This window comes from Microcaecilia unicolor, chromosome 9 (assembly GCF_901765095.1).
Source record: "Microcaecilia unicolor chromosome 9, aMicUni1.1, whole genome shotgun sequence".
In the NCBI taxonomy this organism is placed as follows: Eukaryota; Metazoa; Chordata; class Amphibia; order Gymnophiona; family Siphonopidae; genus Microcaecilia; species Microcaecilia unicolor.
The window spans coordinates 105,732,611-105,759,481 of record NC_044039.1 but is presented as its reverse complement, the minus strand read 5'-3'; the positions used below and the strand labels follow the sequence as shown (position 1 = coordinate 105,759,481).

The 26,871-nt window shown below is 44.9% G+C and overlaps 1 protein-coding gene across 1 annotated transcript in view; it reads left to right on the top strand.

Moving 5' to 3' along the window:
- Positions 1-2,664: 2,664 nt before the first annotated feature.
- Positions 2,665-26,871, top strand: part of HECTD1 (HECT domain E3 ubiquitin protein ligase 1) — a 324,415-nt gene continuing 300,208 nt past the window's right edge. Inside the window, 2 exon segments of the mRNA XM_030215386.1 lie at positions 2,665-2,844; positions 19,829-20,125. Of these exon segments, the coding sequence (XP_030071246.1) occupies positions 19,986-20,125 (140 nt within the window). The 5' untranslated portion in view covers positions 2,665-2,844; positions 19,829-19,985.

Below are 26,871 nucleotides of genomic sequence, written 5' to 3'. Positions count from 1 at the left end.
CACTGAAAACTGCTTTAAGTAATCTGACTACAAAAAAAGACGGTATTCTCCGTCATAGAGTAAGCATTGATGAATGCTTAGCACAAATCCTTTACACACTGAATCATCTCAATCTCATCAATAATCCTGCTACAAAAACTTTTTCTTCCAGATTTGAACAACATTTTCGTACTCCTGCCCCACCTTTATCTCGTCCTTTGGTCATATACCGACAACTACCTTCTGATCAGTGGAGTTCCCCTGTGCCTCTCCTTACCTGGGGTCGTGGTTACGCTGCTGTTCAAACAGATTCTGGCCCGGTGTGGATTCCAGCAAAGTGGGTGAAACCTCATGTCGTGGCATCAAGGTCTTCACAACCCAATTCCCAATTTCACACTCACCCTTCAAGGACCGCAGATGCAAACACGCAAACGGTCAGTGACTCGTCAACCTAATGCTCCTGTTACTTGGGGACAAATTAAAGCCTTGAGTCAACAAGCTACAGAGACTTTAGAAAAAGCTCATATTGAAAAGACTGATGATAACTTCGTAGTGGCTATTATTGCAGCGCTTAATGCTAATTCCATTACATTGCTTCTACTGTGTTGTTGTTTGTACATACCTTGTGGACAGTCACAATTACTTCCCACAAAAAATATTTGGGAAGCGTTTGCAATTTCACTGAACCAAACTGATTTCTGTCTTTCTCATCAAAAGGCAGTTGGAGAAGTTTTGGCAACTTGCCTGATTCCAGTATGTCATGATCCTAAAGATATGCAAAATGATACTTGGTTTTATTCACAGCTTCCTGTTAATTCATCCTATCGAAATGCTTCTTATGAATACCATAATTGGGGAACACAAACCCTGTTGCCGCCTACTTTGGCAATGCATGTGAGAACCAATCAAATAGCTAGTATCAATATGACATGTGCTCGTATGGTTAATTGTACCCGATCAAATTGTGTTAATTTTGGACCAACTTTGTTAAATTGTAGCTCCTACGAAAATGTTTCATATATTTATAAATTTACTCATTTACCCCCTGGCTGGTTTTGGTCATGTGGAATGTATACCTTTAATTATATTCCAGCTAATATATCTGATGGTACTACATGCTGTCTAAGTCGACTCACTATGGTACTTCCCAGTAAACATATTTTATTTTCTAACTCCTCACATATGCGATCCAAGCGTATGACCCTTGCTGCCAATTGCAATGATAATGTTAAATTTCTGAGTCAAACTGAATATCTGGCACTTGCATTTTCATTAATAGGTGTCCCTGCATTGGCAGCGGCAAATGCAAAAAATATTCGTGAATTAGCCTGTTGGGCAATTAAATCAATCAATGCAACCTCCACTGCTATTAGTTTACTTAATGCTGAGCAACAGCAATTACGTCATGGAGTTTTACAAAATCGAGCAGCCATTGATTATCTTTTATTACTTAACCATCATGGTTGCGAAGAGTTTCAGGACATGTGCTGTTTTAATTTATCTGACAATTCAAAGGCCATTGACAAACAATTAGCTTTCCTACGGAATTTAACTACTCATATTACTATTCATAATAACCTACTCTCTGATGTATGGGATCAATTGTGGCAATGGATCCCTTGGACCTGGCTCCGCCCTATTATCCAGTATTTAGTCATTGGTATTTTTGTTTTCACTATTTTTTGCTGTTGTATACAATGCATTCCTAACCTTTTTTCTTTATGTTTTCCTCGTCCATTCGCTCCAACACGTCACTCTGCTCAATATGTTTATAAGCTATTACAAACATCTCCACCTCCATCTCCAGCTGGCACACCACGGAGATTTCATTAAAAAAAAAAAAAAAAAGGTGGAGATGTAGATAGAATGTATTTGGATACAGGCAGCAGATGATGTTTTGTATATTCCTGAGAATCTAGCATGTGATGTTTTTGTTCTTTCCTGAGAAAGTAGCAGAATAGCAGGTGATGTTTGTACATTCCTGAGCAGGTTCACGAGCTGTTCATGTAGAGTTGTTCTTGTAAGCAATGCATGATCATGGTTGTGTAAGCAAAATGTAACCAATAGTAATGATAATACATGTAATATCCATGAATATTCATAGAGTATATAAGAAGGGGATTGACTCCCAAATAAAGAGTTTTTTGCCCAGACACACGAGAGGAGAGTTATTTTGCAACACAAAACAAAACTGTATTTATAGGTTGGATAATCACTCCTTTTTTTTTCACAAGTAGACTAAGGCAGAATATAATAAAAACAAATGCAATAAATTACCATACAGATAAAACCTCAAACCCAATGTACAAAAAAAAAAAACCCCAACAACCTTCACAAAGTCTTCCAACTTGAACTACCACACTCAGCTAACCCAGAAGCTCCACTATATCCATACAGTCATCATCAACCCTAGATAGATGTCCTAATTTAGCAACACTGGCGGCAGCGCGTCCTCGTCAAACAGAATCTCCTAAGCTAAGGAGGCTAACCGTGCTCTTCTTTGCTCTGAATTATAGCGCCCTCAGCCGGCGGACGGAAAGAAGGTCGACGGATTGGTTGTTCATGCGTGGTTGAGGCCAAGGAAGTTTGGTTGAGGCACTCTGCCCAGGTTACAGCGCCCCTGGTGGTGGGTAGTCGTAATCTCGGCGCCGGGCGCCCGGCCGTCTCTCAGTTAGTCACGAGCCCCGCGTGATCGGACGCTTCTTCTCAGCGCGCGGCGCTCCTCTTCCTCCTCCGCGTCTCAGCGGCCGCCTCTCTTCCCCTCTCTCTCCTGGGTAGCCGTGCGGTCCGGGCCGGCCTCTTCGGGAGTCTGAGCTGGGGAAGCGGCCTCCGCCGCTCTCTACCTACCCGTCGAACGCTGTCTTGGTGAGTCTCCGGCATAGCCGGCTGCTGTCCTCCTAGGCCTCGCTCTCTCCGGCGACTTTCCCTGCGCTGCGCACCCAGGCCGAGTGGCTGGGCCCGCGGCCTCTGTACCAGGCGAAGGGCTCGTTCGGCCCGGGGACATAGAGGCACAGTGTTAGCAGCCAGAAAGACTTGGGGGCTCCTGGAAGCGCCAGTCTGTATCTGTAGAGCCTTCGGAAAGATTTCAGTTGTAGGAACCGAAGGCTGCCCCTTAACAAGTTTCCCCTCTCACCTAGAGGGCTACATCTGTTCCCCTACTCTCCTCTCTGGACGGGAGCTGCTTCTCTTTTTTGGGTCCCCCTGGGGAATCCTGGTCCTTGTAGCCTTACTGAAGCGGATCACTGTTGTCGGCCTCGAAATCCGGGGGCTGTTTGTAAGATCCGGGTTGGTTTGCTGTGTAATTTTTTCCTGTGTGGTTTTCTTTCATTACTGTTTGTCATACTGTATAGTAAGGAATGGGACCTCTTTAAGCAGATTAGGGCATCAATACTTCATAATTAGGGTTTGTATGGCTTTTGTTGTGCGTATGGAAGTCCTGGGCACTCGACAACGCTTTGTTTCTTTCTGGCTCGATTCTATCCCTTCTATATGATATATTTCTGTTTTTATACCTTCTTTTTTTGTAATATGTTGGAAGAGCTCAGAGACCTTCATGATTGAGTTTAGAAGCATATAAATGAGTAGCTGTGTTTGAAATATGTAAAACAACCTTTGTTAGTTACTTGCTTGGTCCAGGTGTAATTTGAAACTGAAGAGAATGGTGTTTTGGAAAAGGAGAAGCAGTTTAGTGCCAGAATAGTGTTTTGTCTATTTTTGTGGTGAGTGGTGCAAAAATCGGTTTGTAGATTTTTTTTTTTTGGGGGGGGGGGGGGGGTTGTGTGTAAATTGAGTTAAAATATTAAATTACTATATTAAACACGAATATTTTATAGTTATTCTTCATGTAGAACAAGGGTGAGGAGGTTTAATGTGTTTTTTTTATTCCTCCATCAGGAGAAGTTTGAGAAAAGAAATTTCTATTAAAAATAGCATATGTGTACTATTGGTTCAGTGAAAAATAGATCATAAGCAAAAAATCACCAGAAAGTAAAATAAGTTAAACGTTTCTCCTATTTCCTATAATGAAAAACTTTTTATGAAGGATGTTGGTGGAAAAGGGGAACAGCAACTCTCTGCAGATAGTTTGAACTTGACTGACTTGCTTGAGAGTTCTTTGGAGGTCAGGGAAGCCTGTTTTTCCTTAATTGTATTGTTTGCTCTGAGATTGTTTCTGCAATAGAAACAGACAGTAGAAAACAGGTTTTCCTGAGAGAATTCAGAGTTGTAGGGATTTTTTTTTGTGTGTGTGTGTCTGAAGCAGGAATTTCTGTTAGGCCTTACTTTCTGTTTAAATTTCCATGCAAATGTGTTTATAAAATTTGAAAGCAATACATGCAGTTAAAGTTTATCTTGAGTTTGTGTGTCAGTAAAGTAATTTTTGAGGTTCTGGGCACAACCCCCTCCCACATTGTAAGTTAAAAAAATCTGTGATAAATATGCATTTCCATAAATTTGTATATATTTGCTTTTTTGGTTGTTGCTTCATAAAAAGCCATTGTCTGACATTTTCTTATGTGCCCAGTTATTTTATTTGGTCCTTTTTGGAAGGGAAGATGGAAATGATCATATTTATTGTGATGAGAGAAAGAGGAAGTGGTTAGAGGGGAAGGAATCTAGGAAGTAGGTGCAGAGAGGGGGATGTCGGAGTAGGGAAAAGAGGGCATTTCAGATAGAAGGAATAGAAGATGGGAGGTGAGAATAAGGAGAATTAGCCAAGGAAAGAAGGAAGTGGGTTTTGGAGGAGAAAGAAGGGATGCTGAATTTGTCAGTGGCATCTGGGATCAGAAGGGAGGAATGACCTCTATGTGCCGTATCTCTGCCCCCACATGCATACCCCTTGTCGCTTTAACCCTGCACTTCAGCTCTGATCCTGTCACGTGATCTAATTCTTTATTCTCTCTCAACCCTCACATCGTATAAGATGCTCTCACCCACATCCTGTGTCTACTTCTAATCTTCTTAACTCATACCGTGTAGTATATTTGATTCTCACTCGCCTCCTTCCTTCCTCTACACATAAGAACAGCCATACTGGGTCAGATCAATGATCCATCTAGCCCAGTATCCTGCTTACAGCAGTGGCCAATCCAGGTCAAAAGTACCTGGCAGAAACCTAATTAGTAGCACCATTCCATGCTACCAATCCCAGGGCAAGCTGTGGCTTCCCCCATGTCCATCTCAGTAACAGACTATGAACTTTCCTCCAGGAACTTGTCCAAACCTTTTTTAAACCCAGATATCCTAACCGCTGTTACCATATTTTCTGGCAACGAGTTCCAGAGCTTAACTATACTTTGAAAAAATATTTCCTTCTTTAACAGTATTTCCATGAAATTTAATTGTTCCTCCTGGTCTTTGTACTTTTGAATGCATGAAAAATTTGATTCACCTCCACCCGCTCACACCACTCAGGACTTTGTAGACTTCAGTCATATCCCCCCTCAGCCATCTCTTTTCCAAGTTGAAAAACCCTAACTTCTTTACCCTTTCCTCATATAGGAGCGGTTCCATCCCCTCTATCATTTTGGTCGCTCTTCTTTGAACCTTTTCTAATTAGTGCTATTTTGTTTTAGATGCGACAACCAGAATTGAATGCCATACTCATTGAGTTTGCACTATTTTGGCCATTACTGAAGTCAGGGTTACCAGTCTGTAATTTCCTGGATCATCCCTGGAACCCTTTTAAAAAATCGGCGTTGCATTGGCTATCCTCCAGTCTTCAGGTACTATTCTTCTGTGGTAGTTGGAGGATTTTGTGACACTCGACATAGAATTGCTGGAGACCAGTGACTTTTGGTCTAGGTATTTTTCACAGGGGGTTTGAGATCAGCTATTGATTGGCTCTGTTTTGTGATCTCTGCTCTTTTTTTTTTTCCTTTACCTGTTAGGTTTTGAGTTCCTTGTAAAGGTTTCACATACTTGAATATTTTTCACATTCTGCTCTGCAATTCAGTGACACAAATTTCCACTTTAAAGCATTTTGATTTACACAACAACAACACACTATACTGTCAGTATGAATGACCAATTAAAGGGTATCAAAGAAGTAATCAAGAATAAGAAACCAAAAAACTTTGTGTGACAACAAACCCAATATTGCTCTGACAAGGCCCATGAGGTGTAGAGCCCCCCTTGCTTTCTTGTATAAAATTACTTTGATACAAAGGTGTAAACATGCTGAAAACAGAGCTGAAAGAATTGTGCTGTAAAGTTATTATGAGGTGCAGGTTGGGAGAAGCTTGTAAGAAAACTTTAACGTGTTTTAAATACACCATCTCTTAAAAAATCAGTAGATGTGGGTCACTGTTCCCTCTAAGCTGTGCAGGAGTCCTCCAACCATGTTCCTGTGAAGGGGGTGGGGGGTGGGGTGATGCTTCAGTATTCAGTTACTAGGACAGGAATTGACTCAGCACCACTACTGGTAGGAATGTAAGTGGGAAAACTCCTGCATAGGTTACAGAGAACATCTGTGTGGGTTAAGGAAATTGATGATAGAGGTCACTGATTTGTAAGTTTACATTAAAATAACTACAGAACTCTTTAGCTGAGACTGGCGAAAACATTGATTGTTGAACAATATCAAGATTACTCGACGGGTATGGTCTGTATGGGGAGAGTGGCAAGAGGGAAGCCAAAATTGAAGAAAAGCCAAGTGGGGGATAATTTTACAAAGCTTTTCCATGTACATCCCTTTGGCCTATTATGCCAAAGGAGGTATAGCAAATAAACTGTACTAACATGTTTAACATGTAGAAAAGAGCTCTTTGCATGTAGGCCTGATCACAATCTAAGATGGCGTTATAGGAGGTAGATGCACCTGCATCTGCTCTCCAGGCTACGCCAAATTTAATCTCAGAGTGTCTTCCTGTCTGTTTGAAAGTGGGCAAATGGAAAGAGAAGGTTAGAGAGATTCCCTCATTTCCTGGTGCAGTCCTGGCAATAAAACAGACAATGCTGGATTGCTTCGGAGTTCCTGCGGGGCTTCCGATGATATCATTTCCCTCTGCCAGAACCAATGTGCTAGCGTCGGTCCATAGCGTGAACGGGGCATCTCTGAACCCTGTTGAGCATGTGGCTCCCCCGCAGTCAGGAAGTGAAGGAGCTGCAGGAGTTTCTGTGCCTAGCGCCTTAGTAGTGGAAGAGCTGCGTTTGCAGAGAGGGAGTGTGACTGCAGCAGATAAAACTGTACTTATTCAGTCAGTTTTAAAGATTTTATCTATGGATACCATGAGTACTCTTTCCCAGGTGAAAAGTGTACCTCCTCCTGCTATGCCTTTTTGGGTGATAGTTAAGCCAGCCGTAGTGACATTGGAGTCACTTTGGGATATTGTTCATGATATGCACTCTTCTTTGCAGTCGTTGATCATGGGGAATTCTAAGGATATTATGGCTATTTCAAAGGTGGTCTTGCTTTAAGCTCGGGTATCTGCTCAGCAGTCCTCTAAAGTGGAGTCTTTGGGAGTAGTCTCGGTAAGGATAAGAACTTTCTACATTGTCATGCAGAATGCTTGTAAAACCAGGTTAGGAAATATAACTAGAGATTTCTCAATTTCCCCAAGTCACCTTTGATTTCCCAGTAGATATGATCAAGAAATATTTAAGTGAGGTCCTGGGGTGGTGAATGACTCATTGCCCCCACCCCCATTACACAAGCTCAGTATATTCTGATTCCTCTTGGAGGCGGGAGGTGGACAATTTGAATCTCGCATCCTTTTTGGAATCCTACCTGGAAGTAATTACACTGCCACTTTTGCTTTGGAACCTGACTGCAATGCAGTTTTGAAACTTTGTTTAAAGATGCAGTTTTTGGGATCAAAAGTGTTCATATTTCCTGATCTTTCAAGAAGAGACACAGATGAGCCAAAACACTTTATTGGCTTTTCGGCCTAGGGCACATAGGCTTTAGGTGCCAGTTTTCTGCTTGTTTGTGTTTTGTAGTTTGAGGGTAAACAATTTCAATTTTTTGACCCAAAACAGGTAAATGATTTTGTAGTAGCTAAAGAAGAATTGAATGTCATAACATAATCCTGAATGCGCACTACTAGGGGTAGGCTTGAGAGAGTGTTCGGGGATTGATTGATTAGTGTTTGTTTATATTTTTCTGATATCTTTATTCTTAATTTGTGGGCATGATTAATGTTTAATTTTCTTTAAATATCTGAGAAGTTTTTCTGTTTCTTGATTATCTCAGTATTATGGAGATACTAGGAAAAAAGGCCCGTTTCGGACTCAAATGAAATGGGCGCTAGCAAGGTTTTCCTCGGAGCGTGTGTGTTTTACAGTGTGTGTGTGAGAGTGAGTGTGTGTGCCAGGGGCCCCCTCCCTCCCAGTTTCAGGGTCCGCCCGCCCCCCTCCAAGTTCCAGGGTCCGCCCACCCACCCAGTTCCAGAGTTGTTGTCCCCTCTTCTCCCCCCCTCCAGTCACCCTGCGATGTTTAAATGAAAAGTTAGGGAGCTGTGTGTGTGTGAGAATGAGAGTGTTTGCCAGGGGCCCCCTCTCTCCCTCCCAGTTTCAGGTTTCGCCCGCCCCCTTCCAAGTTCCAGGGTTGTTGCCCCCCCCCTCCCAGTTTCAGGGTCACTCCCTTTCCCTCCCTCCCTCCAGTTTCAGGGTCTGCCTTTCTAGTTCCATGGTCGTTGCCCCCCCTCTCTCCCTCCCTCCCAGTTCCAGGGTAGTTGCCCCCCTCTTTCCCACCCCCACCCCCTCCAGCCACCCTGCAATGTTTAGTTGAAAAATAATGGAGCTGTGTATTTTAACCAAACGCACCTGCTACGTTGTGAAGCTGACTCCGTGGCTTCATTGAAGTGAAGGGGTTGGTAAGGTTCGTCGGATTCGTGAATCTGTTACCGTGTCTGTCGGCCCCGCCCTCGCGCCTCTGATAGGTCCGCCGCCCTTGACGTCAAAACGTGATGACGTCGAGGGCGGCGGACCTATCAGAGGCGCGAGGGCGGGGCCGAGAGAGATGGTTACAGATTCACGAATCAGATGAACCTTACGAACCCTTCATCAGTGAAGCCACGGAGTCAGTTTCAGAACGTTGGAGGTGCTTTTTATTATAGTAGAGATGTAATTTAAAAATTGAATAAAGAAATAATTTTAAAAAATTGCATGTGGGCCTACAAAAGTAAAACAGGCACATGAGAAGAGAGCCCCTAATGTTATGTAAGCTCCGCTTAGGCGTTCCAGGGGGCATGTGGGTGGAATTAGGGTGCAGTTGTGGGTACGTGCAGAGGGTATGTCTATGTAAATCACATTTTATAGAATATGCACACATTTGCACCTGCCTCTGAGTGGGTATAACTTTGTGCACTATTGAGTCTGATTCTGGTTGTCTGTTTAAAAAAAATACACATGGGTGCGTATGTTGCCTTTTATAAAATAGTAACAAAATAAGCATATAGGCACCCTGTTAGAAAATCTAGCCCATGATATGCTGCTCAGTGTTTGCAAAGAAACACTTAAAGGACAGTGCATATATGCGGGATGAGGTTTTGTGTTCTAATGAAACCAAAGTGAAACTTACTGGTCTCATTTCTAAGCGATATGTGGTGTAAAACGAGCACAGCACATCACCCTTCTAACATTACGAATTCTTTACTGAAAAGTTGGTGGTGGCAGAATTATGTTGTGGGGAGATGGGGGTTTTGAAGATTGAGGGACAGATGAATGGCACAAAACACAGGCAGATCTTGAAAGACAACCTGTTCCAATCTACTAGTAAATCTGAGACTGGGGAGAAGCTTCGTTTTTCAGCAGGGCAATGATCCTTAGCACAAAGCAAAAGCAAACATTGAGTAACTCGGCAAGAAGAAAGTGAATGTCCTTAAATGGTTCAGTCAAAGTGCAGACTTGTTACAGATTTTAGATTGCATTCAAGATTGAAGGCAGCAGTCAAGAGATGATGTCCAGCTAACTTAAGAGTTTGAGCTAATCTGCCAAGAAGAGTGAGTAAAATCTGTACTGTCCCGCTGAGCAAAATTGGGCGCTTCTTAATCTTAAATGACTCATGGCTGTTACAGCTTCTAAAGGCACTTTGACCCAGTTTTGAATCAAGGAGTGTGACGTCTTAGACAACCAAGACTATTTGGTTTCTTATTCTTAACTATTTGAATATTTCTATAATTATTTCAAGTTGAACCTGTACAGTCTGTTGGGTAGATCAGTGAGACAAGCTCCTACTTTAAAGTGTATATTGAATTGTACATTTTAGAGAGCAGAATATGAAAAATGTAGTAGGGTGTGAGGACCTTTTAAAAGGCATTGTAATTAAGACTCATTTTGTGTGTCTGGGATTCACCTATTTAAGGTGTTGGAATGGGATTTTTCTTGTTTATACGTGCAGTGTTTACTGTTGTTAGTTTTAATCCTTGCCTTTTTCTATATTAGATATATTCTTAATATGTTAAGTATAATTTTGAAGTTATAAATAGTTACAAAAACTGTAAAGGTAAGTACTAGAACATGTTTCCTGGGAAGTTGTTGGAATTTGTCACTGAAGGCTGGAGGAGGGAGGAGTAGATTAAAGGACCGCTTAATGTTCTTTCCAGCTGTATGTCTGTGATTTATCTATCTAAAATGTATGTTTGCTTGATCTACTTGAGAATAATCTCAGCAGTGCACAACATATGTGCATAAACAGTTTTACATAACTAAGCTAATATAATCTTAAATAGCTATAACATACTAAGAAAAAATGTTAAAGTAGCGCATTAAAATAATACGGTAAAAATGTTTTAAAAACACCCCGTAACTTTAAAGCCGGGGTTCTCAACCCAGTCCTCAGGACACACTCATCCACTCATGTTTTCAGGATACTCACAATGAATATGCATATGAGAGATTTGCATGCAAATTTCTTATGCTTATGATATGTTGAAAACCAGACTGGCTTGGTGGAGTGTCAGAATCTGGCCTGCTTGTCCTCGGAGAGCAGGTGTATATGACTGGTGTAATTGCACATGCCTAAATATGAGACGCACCAATGCCAATTATGCTGGTATTCTGTAATGGATCATGCTATAAAATAGGCTCTTACTGTGCAGCATTAGGGCGCTAGTAGTAAGCGGTCACTTAGAATTGCCCCTTCGTTATCAAGGGCCTATTATAGAGGAAACCCTCAGATGTGTGGAGACTAGTACCAAAAACTCCATGTACACAGCTCCCCCCTCCCGCCAAAGAAACATGAGTTAGACTACAAATCTTAAAGAATCTACTGGTCAAGCTCATTAATACAGGTGAAATATGATCATGAAAAGAGTCCAAAGAAAGGAGGCTGAAAGGCTATATTAAGTGTGTTGCAGTAGTCTAAATGGCACAAAACAAACAATTGCAACACGGTATCACCTTCAGAGGAGAAAATTAATGCCTAAGATGCTAAATCAGCTGTAACTTAAAACGTTCCTGACCATCCTCTAATAGGTTACTTAAACTGAAGTTGGGAGTCCAACAATACATCAAGATTTCTAACTTCCAGAACCCACCGTAGTATTAATCTTAAAAGTTCTCGAGCTCTTCAGCAAATCACCATGACCTGTCTATAAAATCTCAGTCTTATGGTCAAAAGCAACCTATTATACTCCATCCAAGATTTAATGAGGGGGAGAAAAAAAAAAGAATTAACTGCATAGGAATTGTCCATATAAATCCTAAAATTATATCTGTGAATGAAATAATACAAAAGGCAGAAGAAAAAGATTAAAAATAACTGCAAATAGAATTGCACCCTATAGCATCCCATGATTCAGTTCATAACTATCATTCTCCGAGGACAAGCAGGCTGCTTGTTCTCACGACTGGGTTGACGTCCACGGCAGCCCCCACCAACCAGAAGAAAAACTTAGCGGGCAGTCCCGCACGCATGGCACGGCCACTGCGCATGCGCGGCCGTCTTCCCGCCCGTGCGCGACCGTTCCCGCTCAGTTTTTTTTCCATTCCGCGCTGGAGAGAGACGTGTTCCTATCTCTCTCTTAGTCAGCCCCGGAAACCAGATTGCGGCATAGCCGCGGTTTTTTCTCTCTTCGAGTACGCGTTCGCGTGTTATTTTCTTTAAAAAAAAAAAACAGCGAAAAAGTTTTCCTTGTCGTTTTTAGCGCGAGGGCGCGTCGTCGCGGCCTTGTGGCTGCGCGGTCGTTTCTTCTTTTTCGGGTGTGCTTTTCACCGCCACCATCGATGATTTTGACTTCGCCAACGCGATTTTTCTGTCCATGTCCTCGAAGGTCCTGAGCGGATTCAAAAAGTGTGGTCGGTGCGGCCGGCAGATCTCGCAGACCCATACTCAAGCTTGATGTCTCCAGTGCCTCGGCCCGGAGCATGATTCCAAGATGTGCACCTTGTGTCTCGGCTTAAGAAAGCGGACACAGGTGGCGAGGCAAGTTCTGCAGGACCGTCTTTTTGGAACTTGTGCTGGCCCTTCAACGTCGACCTCTACGGCATCGGTGTTGACGGCCGGGTCTTCGGTACTGGTACCGATGTCGACGAAGTCGGCGCCGACTCTGGCATCGACCCTGTCAGCTCCGATCCCTCGAGGCCACCTCCTCCTCGTCTCTTCCGCCGAGCGCCGATGACGGGCATCGCAAGAAAGCCAAGAAGCACCATCATCGGTCGCCCATGGCGCACGGGACTGCCAGCTCCGGTACTTCGAGGGACGACTCGACGCCCAGGAAGCGACAGTGCTGGGAGGAGCGTGTGTCGCTGCGTGAGTCCATGGGTATCTCGGTACCGTCTCCTGGCCCCGAGCAGCTTCCGGCACCGGCACCCACACCAGCCCCTCTGCCTTTCCTGACAGCGGGCCTTGACGAGTGCCTCCGAGCCATCCTTTCCGGGATCCTGGAAGGGCTGATGCGCCAGGCTCTGCCCCCCGGCGCCGTTGATGGAGGCGCCGGTGGGCTCTAGCCCGATGCTGAGGCCTCCAACGCCGATGGTGCCGTTGCACAATGTCCTTAAGGAGACACTGCTTCGGAACTGGTTGAAGCCACTATCTAATCCCACCATCCCCAAGAAAGCGGAGTCCCAATATAGGATCCACTCAGAGTTGATGCGGCCTCAATTGCCTCATGACTCGGCGGTCGTGGACTCTGCTCTCAAGAGGGCACGGAGTTTGAGGGATACCGCCTCGGCGCCCCCTGGACGGGAGTCTCGCACTCTGGACTCGTTTGGGAGGAAGGCCTACCAATCTTCCATGCTCGTGACCCGCATCCAATCATACCAGCTCTACACGAGCATCCACATGCGGAACAATGTGAAGCAACTGGCAGACCTGGTCGATAAGCTCCCGCCGGAGCAGTCCAGGCCTTATCAGGAGGTGGTCAGGCAGCTGAAAGCATGCAGAAAGTTCCTGTCCAGGGGTATTTATGACACCTGTGACGTGGCATCTCGTGCTGCGGCCCAAGGTATAGTGATGCGCAGGCTCTCATGGCTGTGTGCCTCTGACCTGGACAACCACACCCAGCAGCGGCTGGTGGATGTCCCTTGACGGGGGGATAACGTTTTCGGCGAGAAGGTCGAGCAGTTGGTGGACCAACTACACCAGCGGGAAACCGCTCTCGACAAGCTCTCCCACCGGGCGCCTTCAGCATCCACCTCTCCGGGACGTTTTTCCCGGGCCAGGCAGGCTGTACCCTACGCTTAGCAAGCGTAGGTACACCCCGCTGGCCTGAAGGCCTCCTCAGGCACAGGGACAGTCCCAGCGCGCTCGTTCCCGTCAACAGCGTGCGCCTAAGCAGCCCCCTGCGCCTCCACAGCAAAAGCCGGGGACGGGCTTTTGACTGGATCCATGGGAACATAGCCGCCATCAAAGTTTCTGTGCCGGACAGCCTGCCGGTCGGGGGGAGGTTGAAACTTTCTCACCAAAGGTGGTCTCTCATAACCTCCGACCAGTGGGTTCTCCAAATAGTGCGGTGCGGATACACCCTGAATTTGGTCTCCCCTCCATCAAATTGTCCACTGGGGGCCCAGTCCTTTAGCTCCCATTACAAGCAGGTACTTGCAGAGGAACTCTCCGCCCTTCTCAGCGCCAATGCGGTCGAGCCCATGCCACCCGGGCAGGAAGGGCAGGGATTCTATTCCAGGTACTTCCTTGTGGAAAAGAAAACAGGGGGGATGCGCCCCATCCTAGACGTGAGAGGCCTGAACAAATATCTGGTCCGGGAAAAGTTCAGGATGCTTTCCTTGGGCACCCTTCTAGCCATGATTCAGAAAGACGATTGGCTATGTTCCCTGGATTTAAAGGACGCTTACACTCGCATCCCGATACTGCCAGCCCACAGACAGTATCTCTGATTCCGTCTGGGGACACGTCACTTTCAGTATTGTGTGCTGCCCTTTGGGCTCGCCTCTGCCCCACGGGTGTTTACGAAGTGCCTAGTGGTGGTAGCGGCGTATCTACGCAAGCTGGGAGTGCACGTGTTCCCATATCTCGACGATTGGCTGGTCAAGAACACCTCGGAGGTGGGAGCTCTCCGGTCCATGCAGTGCACTATTCGCCTCCTGGAGCTGCTGGGGTTTGTGATAAATTACCCAAAGTCCCATCTCCAGCCAATCCAATCTCTGGAATTCATAGGAGCTCTGCAGAATTCCCAGACGGCTCAGGCCTTTCTTCCCGAGGCGAGGGCTCAGAATCTCCTGTCCCTCGCTTCCCAGACCAGAGCGTCTCAGCAGATCACAGCTCGGCAGATGTTGAGACTCCTGGGCCATATGGCCTCCACGGTCCATGTGACTCCCATGGCTCGTCTTCACATGAGATCTGCTCAATGGACCCTAGCTTCCCAGTGGTGCCAAGCCACCGGGAATCTAGAAGATGTCATCCGCCTGTCCGTCAGTTGCCGCAATGCGCTGCACTGGTGGACAATTCGGACCAATTTGACCCTGGGACGTCCATTCCAAATTCTGCAGCCCACGAAAGTGCTGACGACGGATGCATCTCGCCTGGAGTAGGGAGCTCATGTCGATGGGCTCCACACCCAGGGGATGTGGCCCCCCCAGGAACAAGATCTTCAGATCAACCACCTGGAGCTTCGAGCGGTCTGGAACGCACTGAAGGCCTTCAGGGATCGGCTGTCCTACGAAATCATCCAAATTTGGACAATCAGGTTGCAATGTATTACATCAACAAGCAGGGGGGCACCGGATCTCGCCCCCTGTGCCAGGAAGCCGTCAGGATGTGGCATTGGGCCTGCCAGTTTGGCATGCGTCTCCAAGCCACATACCTGGCAGGCGTAAACAACAGTCTGGCTACAGGCTGAGCAGAGTCATGCAACCGCACGAGTGATCGCTCCATTCCAGAGTGGTACGCAAGATCTTCCGAGAGTGGGGCACCCCCTCGGTGGACCTTTTTGCCTCTCAGACCAACCACAAGCTGCCTCTGTTCTGTTCCAGACTACAGGCACACGGCAGACTGGCGTTGGATGCCTTTCTCCTCCATTGGGGGAACGGCCTCCAGAATGTTTATCCTCCCATACCTTTGGTGGGGAAGACCTTGCTGAAGCTCAAGCAAGACCACGGCACCATGATTCTGATAGCGCCTTTTTGGCCCCGTCAGATCTGGTTCCCTCTACTTCTGGAGTTGTCCTCCGAAGAACCGTGGAGATTGGAGTGTTTTCCGACTCTCATTTTGCAGAACGACGGAGCGCTTCTGCACCCCAACCTTCAGTTTCTGGCTCTCACGGCCTGGATGTTGAGGGCGTAGATTTTGCTTCGTTGGGTCTGTCTGAGGGTGTGTCCTGTGTCTTGCTTGCCTCTAGAAAGGATTCCACTAAGAAGAGTTACTTTTTCAAGTGGAGGAGGTTTGTTGTTTGGTGTGAGAGCAAGTTCCCACAAACCATCTTTCTCTTTTGATCTAGGCACAGGAAAAAATAATGTTCAAATGCTCGCTGGTTTCGACCTAATACATATTAAATGTGGGATATGAATAGAAACTGTATGTTGAGCACCTGATTCTCATAACATGATGTCTGTTTTAGTGGCCCATTACCAGGAGAAATCTCTGCATGAATATGACGCATGCTAAGGTGTCCTTGTAACTAATCCCTCCAACTGACCACTGATTTTTATAACAAATTACTACTCTACCTATGAAAAGTTATTCCATTATTATACTTCCTCTGTGTACATTTGTATGCTGCACAAGCTGGCATGTTTGAAAATATAAGTGAGATTAAATAATGCTACCAACAATACAGAACGACAAGGTGGATGCAGCAGCTCATAGGTTTGCTTGCTTTGTTTTGAGTGAACGGGGATGACATCTGCGCTAGGAAGGGGAAACTTAGACTGACTTAATTGTTTTCAGCGTTCTGACGTCACTTCTCCTCCTGTCTATTAATCCTCCTTGGTCAGACACCACGTGTATTAAAGGCTTGGGAGAAGAGCCAGGCTTTCATTTGCTTTCTGAAGCAGAGGTAGTCTTGAGTTAGACATAGTCCCTCTAAGTTCCAGAGTGTGGGAGTAATCCCTGAGAAGCATGATGCAATAGCCACCAGCGAGCCAATTTCTTTTGATGAGGGTACAGATAGTAATGCTCCTTGAGAGGACCTTAGAGGTCTTAAAGGTGTATAGAGGGCTAACTTATTCTTCAAGTATCTTGAGGACCTTGAAAATCAAACATACAGTTTTAAACTTTAGGAGGGGAAGTCATATATGTTGCAAAAGGCAAGATATTCAACACATTTATGCTATGTATTTAACATTTAAGTTGCTGTAGCTTTGTGTGAAGAAGGTGATGAGGCTTTCATGAAACACATCATCAGCTTTTATGGCATGGAAATGTTCATTATATCTGTTCAGTCTTCTCTGTGATACTTTTTGGAAATTGAGATGAGATGTGTATTTCACCCAGCGCAGTTTTATTTCATTTTGACTTTCACACTGGAGAAATCCTTATGGATCACATACCGTACATTTAAATATTTACTTCAAAAGGAATTCTGTGCAAAAAAAAAAATCTTAACAGAATATTCAGACTTTTTAAATACTGTTAAAATGGGAGGAGATTTGGGAGCAGCTCATACCTTTTCAGTACTCTTTTCCCAAGCATGGCAGGTTATTGGGAACATGTTTCCCGACTTTGCTGGTTGAATCTTGGGGTACAGACTGAGCAGCCTTTCCCTGCCTCCTGTAAGTGTGAGAGACATACACTTTTTGGCAGCAGCTTCACATGTGCTTGAGTCCAGCAGTCTGGTTACCAGAATGTCCACTGCTTTCACTTACCACACAGGTTTCCCAGGTCAGCTCTCCTGCCCCCACAGACCACATGTTTGGCATCTTCTCACGGTGGAACTTTCCTGTTAGGTCTTATTTTGAGCTAATAAAGCATTTATACTAAAGACAGGTCTTCTGCAATTGTGCTGGGCATGGCCTCGCCCCCGTCCTAATGCTCAGAGCAAACAGTACACACAAAATTTCCTTGTGAACCACAGAACCATATTGTCCAAGAACAGTAGTGTCGGGAGAGAAGCTGAGGAAGGTACTTACAGGGGAAGCAAAGGGCTAAGGAAAAACAGAAGAGGAAGTAGTGGGTAAGCTTGAGGAGACAAGGGGATTGAAGGGAGAGCTGGGGATGACAGTGGGACATGTGGAAGGTAAGATGAGCTGGAGGAGATAAGATGTAGGGAACGTGTATTGAAGGGAAAGAGCTGGGGATATGTGTGTAGGAAGAGAGAGCTAAGGGGACAAGAGTTAGGGATGTGTGGAGATGACATCGGAAGGGGGTGGAGCTGACAAATGGGAGTAGGGAATTATGTGTGTGTCGGGAGGGAGGAAGAGCTGTGGACAACAGAGGATAAGAGGATGTGTGTAAGAAAAGATGAGATAGGGTAAGAGAACAAGTATGGAGGAGATGACCTAGGGGTGAGTCTGGGTAAGGGGGCATGTGGAGTAGCTTAGAATGGAAAAACTAAGCGAGGTAATAGTGTTCATGGAAGATAGATGAACTGAAAGAGAATATTTGAAAGGGGAATGAGTTGGAGTAGGAGTGTGTTCAAATATCAAGTTTATTGGGGATTTGCTACTCTGCCTATCGCAGAGAACCATCTAGGTGGTTTACAATCTAAAATTTATAAAGAAAAAAGGGAGGAGAGGAGAAGATAAGACATGACATGACAAAAGGGGAGTGGAGGATGAACTACAATTCTGATAGAACAGGAAGGAGCGTTGCAAAAGGAGGGGGGCTGAGTTGTTCAGGCCCACATCAGAAGGGTATGGCATTCAGTTAAAGGCATCCATGAATAGACAGGTTTTAAGCACAGATTTGAAATTTTGTAATGATGTCTGTTGGCGGAGGGACTGCAGTAGTTGGTTCCAGAGTTTTGGGCCTTGGACTGCAAAAATTGCTTTCCTGGTTCACTCATGAAAGATTTCTCAGAACAAGGGTACTGCTAATCAATTTTGAGATGAGGATCTTGGAGTTCTCTGAAGAGTAAGGATTGAGTAAGTGGGAAAGGTATGGGGGCTCAACATAAAGTTGGTTTTTTTTATAGGTAGTATTATGGGGTAACAGTAACCTATGTACTGCTTTCGTGAGGTGTTACATGATCAAATTTATTTGCCCTGGAAATCAGCTTTCTGGCTGTGTTCTGTATTAATTGTAGCTCTTGAATATCCCTGGTCCTGAGGCTGTTGTAAAGTAAAGCGTGTTGCAGTAATCTAATTGACTGATAATGTGAGAGTAGATCAGTCGGAGCCTAAAGAAGCACTGTGGGGGGGGGGGGGGGGGGGGTGGAATCTGAGGGAGGCAATGTATGTGGGTACATATGGTTATGTGTATAGAGGTTGGGAGTGATCTACAGCCTTATCTTTTAGAGCTTCTGGGTTTTATGTTTTCATTTGACAATCTGTGGAGCCCAAAACAAACTGAAGGTAGCACTGGTGTGTGGGGTCCCCCCCCCCCTTAGTTGCTGTTACTTTGTAGCAAAAACCATGAGCGTAGCCATGTTGCTGCAAGAAGGCGGTGCTGTCTGCAGCTTAGTTTTCCCCTTGGACTCGGTGAATTGCCGAAATAAAATTCCCTAAAAGCCAGAGCTCTTGCTACTTGGGGTGTACTGTTACTGAGCTCCTGGGAAAAAACTGCTCCAAACACTTTCAAACTTGTATTTTAGAGTAAGAACTTTTCACTTCAGAAGTTAAATACTTTCAGATGTGGATTATACTGTTTTTTTTTTTTCAAATAAATATAATATGTAGAATTTCAAAATATTGTGTGCAGAATTTCCCCAGGTGGCTTTTCCCCTTTGTGTTGCTCTTTATTTACAGAACTTCTCTTTCTTACCCACAATTCTTTCCTGTTTTATTTTGGAACAATAGCTGTGCACAGTTGACTGTTCTGTTCATGCTTTTGATGAGTCATGGTGTGGAGTTTTCTAATACTAACCAGCACATGTCTGTGAGAGAATACTGAAAGGTTGGATCTTTTGAAACTGTGAATGAAATACAGACCAGGTAGAAGGAAGGAAAAAGCATTTAGAAGTTTGTGTATGTTCAGATGTTTAACAGAAGAGTGGCAATATTGGCCAGTTAGAGAATAGATCTGGAATCTAAAATGAAGGCCAGTTGAGAGGTTCTTATGGGGTAATTATTACCAAACTTGTTGTTATGTTAAGTCTTTTAGAGAAAACAGTGGTTATAAACAAGTCTGACAAAGAGGGCTCTGATTTCCAGCTAATCACCTGTTTGATCAATTCATAGTTATTGAGGATTCCTGTGCAAGCAGTACTTTTCTAGTTTGGTCTAGAATGTAAATTTAGGCAAGATTAATATGTGAATAAAAATAATTGCTGCTCATGTTTGGATGTATAGACAGGCAGGCAGGGAGTGACAGTGATAGAGCTGATATTGACAATTTTTTTTTTTTTTAATTCTCCAGGTGAAGGAAAGCGGCAATCAGCTGGGGCTGACCAAGTTCTGTTTCTCCCTTTAAGCTGCTCTGGTGTGAACATATTGTGGGTTTTTTTCCTTTTTTGGGGTGGGTTTTTTTTTTTGCCCTTTTCCCCCCACCCCCCTAGAGGAGGCTTATTGTAGCCATGGCTGACGTGGACCCTGACACATTGCTGGAATGGCTACAAATGGGACAGGGAGATGAAAGGGACATGCAGCTCATAGCCTTGGAGCAGCTGTGCATGCTGCTGTTGATGTCTGACAATGTTGATCGTTGTTTTGAAACGTAAGTACTTCTAAAATGAATGAAGTCAGATAAACAGGAGTTCCTTTGAATGGCACCTGTTGGCAAGTCTTCTGTCTTCTGAAAGTTTTATTGTAAACTTAAATGAAGTGTAAAACATGTTTGTTGACATTTATTGGGCTTCCTTTTAGAAAGTGTGTCTAACACAAAGTTCAGCATACAGCAGATATATTTCAATTCTGTTGCAAAGTTGTTTGACTATCAGAAGAACAATAAAATATAGCAACACCATGGCAAGCATGATATGGTATACTACAGTGATTCCCAAACTTTTTTTTAATCTATGGTGGACCCCCCCCCCCCCAAAAAAAAAAAAAAATTTATATATTTTTCATACACTGAAGAACCCCATTCCCTCTCCCCTTTCCCCTCCCCACCAAGACAAGGAGCCCCCATCTCCTGGAACCACACATAAATTCTAGCTAGTTTGGGCAGGAACGATCCTCGGTTGCTCCTGCCTCTGCTAGTTCCACTGACATAACTGCCAGGATCTCCCACAGCAGTCTTGTGAGATGCAGCAGAAACACAGCAGATCATTCCTGCCTGTGCTGGCTCCAATCTCAAAATTGCTGCTGGTCCTGGCAGCTGTTTTGTAAGCAGAGACAGGAGTAACTGAGGATCGTTCCTGCCCCAACTAGCTAGAATTTGCACTGAAGGGGAACTCCAGAAGAGAGTTCACAGAACCCAGTTTGGGAGTCGCTGGTATTCTGTATAATATCCAAAAAAACATACAAGTTGATTAATGTCAAAAGCAGTTTTTGTGTTCATAATATTTCTTAAAGTCCAGATAAAGAAAGTTTTGTCCTCTAAAATAGCAAGATTTGTCAGTCTGTAATTTTACACTTATTGGTGGGGTATGCAAGAATTCTTTTCAAAGATGTACATCTGGAAGTTCTGCACTTGGGATCAGCTTTTGAATATATGTTTTTTAAAATAATTTGTTCTGTCTGTGAAAGAAATATTCAGGTGTGAAAAGAAAAAGTCCAGGTGCACAAGGCTTTTGTTGTCTGAATTTATGATGCCTGTTTACTAGTAGTGTTCAGCTTCTTGCTGTTTGGTGTCTTGGATTTAGTCTTGTATTGATGCATATGTTTCTCACACAGAGGATGTGCACATTAGGCTAAATCAAATGGATTAGAGAGAGGCTGCCTGTAATATTTGCTGAATGTGTTCTTAATCTCCCTTCTGTTGATATGCTGTTCAAACAAGGCATTCCTTATTATTTGGTAATCTTTTTGAACTTCAGATAGTTGATGGTTACCATGTGGGAAGGTAAGCTCATCTCTGGATAGCCTCTAGTTCGCCTTATGAAAGGTTTTTTGTTGACAAAGCCTCCTATCAAACCTCCACCTGTGTCATGGGACCTCAGTGTTATCCTCACCCAGCTGATGAAAGCTCCTATTGAACCACTTGATTCATTGACATCTGAAGTACTTGACATGTAAGGTGTTCTTTGGTTATGCCGTTTTCAACCAGCAAGGGACACGGCAAGTATCATTTCTTTCCTTGTAACTTGCAGCAGATGAATACCGGAACTAGTGGGCTAAGTCCGCCTACCAGCAGGTGGAGAAAGAGATAAACAAAGGCAGTGATGCCAGGTGGCCAGCTCCTTCCTCAGTTAGTATGTCTCTATCTCAGCAGCTGGTGGACGGCTTTTTCTCCAGCTCCTGGGCCCAAGGCCTCTGAGGGTGCTCCTGGGCTGGTGGCCTGGTGGTGTCCCCTTTGGCAGCATACGCAGTTGCTGGGTCCCTGCTGCACCTCAAATTCCCTCTGAACAGGCTTTTGCTGTTCCTTTCCTTCCCTGTTTTTCTGCCTCCTCACTAAAAAAAACCAAAAAAAAAACCCCCCATAGAATTTATTTAAAAGAGAAACAGAGAAGCACAGGGAAGTGTGTTTTTGCTGAGAGCAGGTTTGTGTTACTGCTGTCCGAGTCCTGTTTTCTGTTGCCTGCTTGTCTGAGCCTGCCTCGAATTGGAGTCGGAGAGTTTTTTTCTTTGGCTCAGCTGTCAGTTCCCGCGCTTTCCCGATCCGGGGTAAGTCCTGCTGGTTTCCTCATCGGGGGCGGGCGATGGCAGTGGAGGCGGTAAAACACTGTTCCCGATGCAGGAAATGGCGTTTGGCAGCGGGTTTGCAGCACGGGGTGTGCTGATTTGGCGGGACTTGACGGAGCGGTGCACCCCACCCCCAAGAGCGTACTTTCCCGCCCAGAACCTGGTGATTCTCGCGCCATTTTGCAATTGGTTGCGGAGCATTCTCCAGTATCAGTTTTGGGCAAAGCTTCTCCGCTGGTAGGGGAGTAGGGGGGGGTGTTGTCAGGCACTGTGGGTGGTGGTGCAGGTGCCATGGCTGCGACCTCCTCCGTTGCGGGGGAGGGGTTTTCGCCAGAGTTAATTTTGCTACTCCAGGGGTTTTTGTTGAAAAGGGCCTTGCCCCCCCCTTCATGCGGCTGCGACAGCTGCGGCCTTTGATCCTATCAGGGTGTCTGGGGGTAACCAAGAGATTTTGGGGTTTTCCCCAGAAGATTTCTCCTCCCTTAAAAAGCCTAGGCTTTCTTTGGGGTCTGAGGAGAGGGGTTCTGCATACAGTCGCCTGTAGCTTCCTCCGCGGTGGCTCTCTCGGATTATCGCTGGATTATCAACGACGCCTTCCTTGGTCGAGCCGGGCCAGGGACAATGGTTTTAAGAAGCACTCTAGGTGACTCAAGGTTTTCTCTCTGATTCATCCTCATAGTTGGTTCTTGCTGTTCCTAGGACCCAATCCCTCTAATTGTTTTCTCTGATCCAAAATGCAGAAGGGAATCCAGAAAGGTACAGGGGGAAGGGAATGGGACTTGATATATTACCTTTCTGTGTTTTGTTGCAACTACATTCAAAGCGGTTTACATAGTATATACAGGTACTTGCCCAGATTCGCAAGGAGCTGCAGTGGGGATCAAAACCAATTACCCAGGATCAACGTTCGCTGCACTAACCACTAGGCTACTCCTCCACTCGCCTGGTGCAAGAGACTTTTTAGCACTTCTAAAGTCTGCCACTAAGTCCTGTCCATTGACTTCAGCGTCTGAGGCATTGGTATCTATGGCACAGGGAGGCTGGAGGTCTAGTGGACCTCTAGGCCCCCTAACTCCCACCCCCCTGAGACAGAAAGTAATTCCCTGGTTGCCTAGTGGGCTTATGTACCCCACCCACCCAGGTGGTCTAGCATCCCCCTCCCTGTATCTTGTAGTGTGATGGAGCAGGGAGTAGCACTGGGCAGGGCTTCCCTACCATATAAGGGAGTTTCTCCCTTATATGGTGGGGATGCCCCACCTAGGATGCATTGGGTAGGGCACCACTATTTTGGAGGCGGCACTAGAAGGAGGAGGGAATGCTACTCCCTTCTCCATTACATTACAAGGTATGGGGAGGGGAAGGGGCTGCTAGACCGCCATGGGGGTGGTGTATGTAGTCCACTGGGCCACCATAGAATTACATTTTGTGTCGTAGGGGGTAGGGGGCCTAGAGTTCCACCGGACCACACCCAAGGGGTGTGTGGGGTCTTGGGGGGGGGGGCACTGACCCCCGGACTGATAGTGGCAGCCCTGGCTGACAGTGACAGCCTAGGCTGCCTGTCATGGATAAGTGGAGGGTTAAGGCGAACTGGTGTAGGGTTAAAGCGCTATTCAGCCCGTAAGATCAGAGCACAGTGCTTTGATCATACGGGTGGAATATTGGACAGCTACCTTTAAATAAAAATGTATTTTAAATGAGCTCTGTGGCATTCCCTGCTCGCTTGCGCCAGACATTTGATAATCCGCGCTGGGTAAATGCTGGCGCTAGTGGCTTCCGCTTTTACTTTTGATGATCTACCCCTTGGTTCCTGAATCAGACCACCTAATGTCACTCCCTGGGAGCCTCTGCAGCACCCCCAGCAAAATGAGGTGCAAATGACCTGACTTTGTGATCCAACTGGGAACCTTTTTCAATGGCAGTGGATAGCTCTTGCCACAAGAACTATTGGGCTAGTTCAGTGGGCCCTTGTATATATTACTGTCTAGTAGCTCAGCCCAGTTTTTCCTCAACCCTTGCCTGCAGGCACATCTTGCCAATCAGATTTTCAGGGTCATGACAATGAAAATGCATGTTATAGATTTGCATATAATGGATCTTGGCTATATGCAAGTTACTCATGCATATTAATTGTGGTAATTCTGAAAACTCAGCTGTCTGTGTGCCTCTAGGAGAGAATTGAGAGGCATTTCAGTTACTCCACTAGGGAGCTGAATTGGAAGTATGTCTTGTTTCTAAGAACTTGACCGCTTCTTAGATTTGGTTATTTGCATACCTGATTATACATATATGGTAAAAGAAATTGTTGGTTGAAGGTAAATTCAGACACCTGTGAACTGCAGTCCTTGGCAAATGGAAGAAGTTGTATTTGAGCTGTGTGTGTGAATGATTCCAAGCATTTCATGCTAACCTTTAGATATAATTGCATTGTTTATTTGACCTCCTTGTGGTGAAATTTAGAACAGGTTCCAGAGAAGGTGATTAAGGAGAAGTAAAGGTGAGAATCAGTCAGTTATACCTTCATGATCAATATCTATGGAATGATGAAAAATGAGTCAGCGGCAAGTCATGCATTGGTCATAGTGCTGAGCACAAAAATGTATCTCGGAGTTGTAGCTCACTGCAGTTTGACAGGAAATTTGGAATATTTTCATGGCCATTACTGTCTGCTACTTTGAGCTTTTTTTTTTTTAATTGTTTTTATTAACATTTTCCATACACAAAAAGAAAAATCAGAAATTATACATGTCAAGCCACATCTCAGCAATACATCTTTAACAACACCCACCCCACTCCTCTCCCTCGGAGTAACTCAATTATGCATGACCATCTCTAGGCACTGAACCCCCCCCCCCCCCCCTTATCCACATGTCACACTGAAAGTCCTCGCCACTCCATGTATGGAGTCCATGTTTTAAGAAACTTCACTCCTCCCTGTCTTAAAGCAGTCAGTTTATCCATTAAACAGCAGTTGTTTTATGAGCTGATGACTAGAATATTGTGTTGTTTAAAATGCTGTTATGTAAAGTTAAAGAAAAGTTAATAAAAACATTTTCCAAAAAAAAAAATAATAATAATAAACAGCAGTAGTCCACCTTAACAAGTACTTGATCCATGGTAGGCACCGCAGCTTGCTTCCACATCTTCGCAATTAATATCCTGGCTGCTGTAACAATGAGAGAGAGAAGACAATGGCAAGAGCCACGGCCACCCCTCACTGGTATATTCAAAAGGCATAAACCAGGATTCAGTATGACCAAGGCTCCCAGACCACCCTGTTGTTGAAACTGTAAACTCATCCAGAAACGCTGTATTTCAGGGCAATCCCACCACACATGCCAAAACATTCCCACTGCCCCACATTTATGCCAGCAAGTCGCCTCGCCAGTTTTAAAAATACGTGACAACTGGTATGGGGGTCAGATACCATTGATAAAGCATCTTATGCCCATTTTCCACCATGAGAGTTGCCACCGAGGAATTCAGTAATCGTTTAAATATCTTTGTCCATGTGGCCCATTCATACGTAACTGATAACAGGGTCTCACGTTTGCGAACATATTTGTCTAGGGGTTGGGACTTATGAAGCAGGGCTCTGTATATCCTGGATATCCCTCCTTTACTTTGAGCTTTTAATTTTCTTTTCAGAGAATTTTTATTGGAAACATTGCAAAGTACAGTTGCAGGCCATTACAAATAAGCATATCCAAACAATGAAACAAGTAAGAATAATGAACATCAAAAAAGAATTTGTAAAAGGCTTTCTCTATAAAGATGGCTAACATTGTGAAATCTCCCCCTTTACAATAATTTCAAAGTGTTAAACATGCACCCCCACCCCTACCCACACAATAAGTACATAAGTACATAAGTAGTGCCATACTGGGAAAGACCAAAGGTCCATCTAGCCCAGCATCCTGTCACCGACAGTGGCCAATCCAGGTCAAGGGCACCTGGCACGCTCCCCAAACGTAAAAACATTCCAGACAAGTTATACCTAAAAATGCGGAATTTTTCCAAGTCCATTTAATAGCGGTCTATGGACTTGTCCTTTAGGAATCTATCTAACCCCTTTTTAAACTCCGTCAAGCTAACCGCCCGTACCACGTTCTCCGGCAACGAATTCCAGAGTCTAATTACACGTTGGGTGAAGAAACATTTTCTCCGATTCGTTTTAAATTTACCACACTGTAGCTTCAACTCATGCCCTCTAGTCCTAGTATTTTTGGATAGCGTGAACAGTCGCTTCACATCCACCCGATCCATTCCACTCATTATTTTATACACTTCTATCATATCTCCCCTCAGCCGTCTCTTCTCCAAGCTGAAAAGCCCTAGCCTTCTCAGCCTCTCTTCATAGGAAAGTCGTCCCATCCCCACTATCATTTTCGTCGCCCTTCGCTGTACCTTTTCCAATTCTACTATATCTTTTTTGAGATACGGAGACCAGTACTGAACACAATACTCCAGGTGCGGTCGCACCATGGAGCGATACAACGGTATTATAACATCCGCACACCTGGACTCCATACCCTTCCTAATAACACCCAACATTCTATTCGCTTTCCTAGCCGCAGCAGCACACTGAGCAGAAGGTTTCAGCGTATCATCGACGACGACACCCAGATCCCTTTCTTGATCCGTAACTCCTAACGCGGAACCTTGCAAGACGTAGCTATA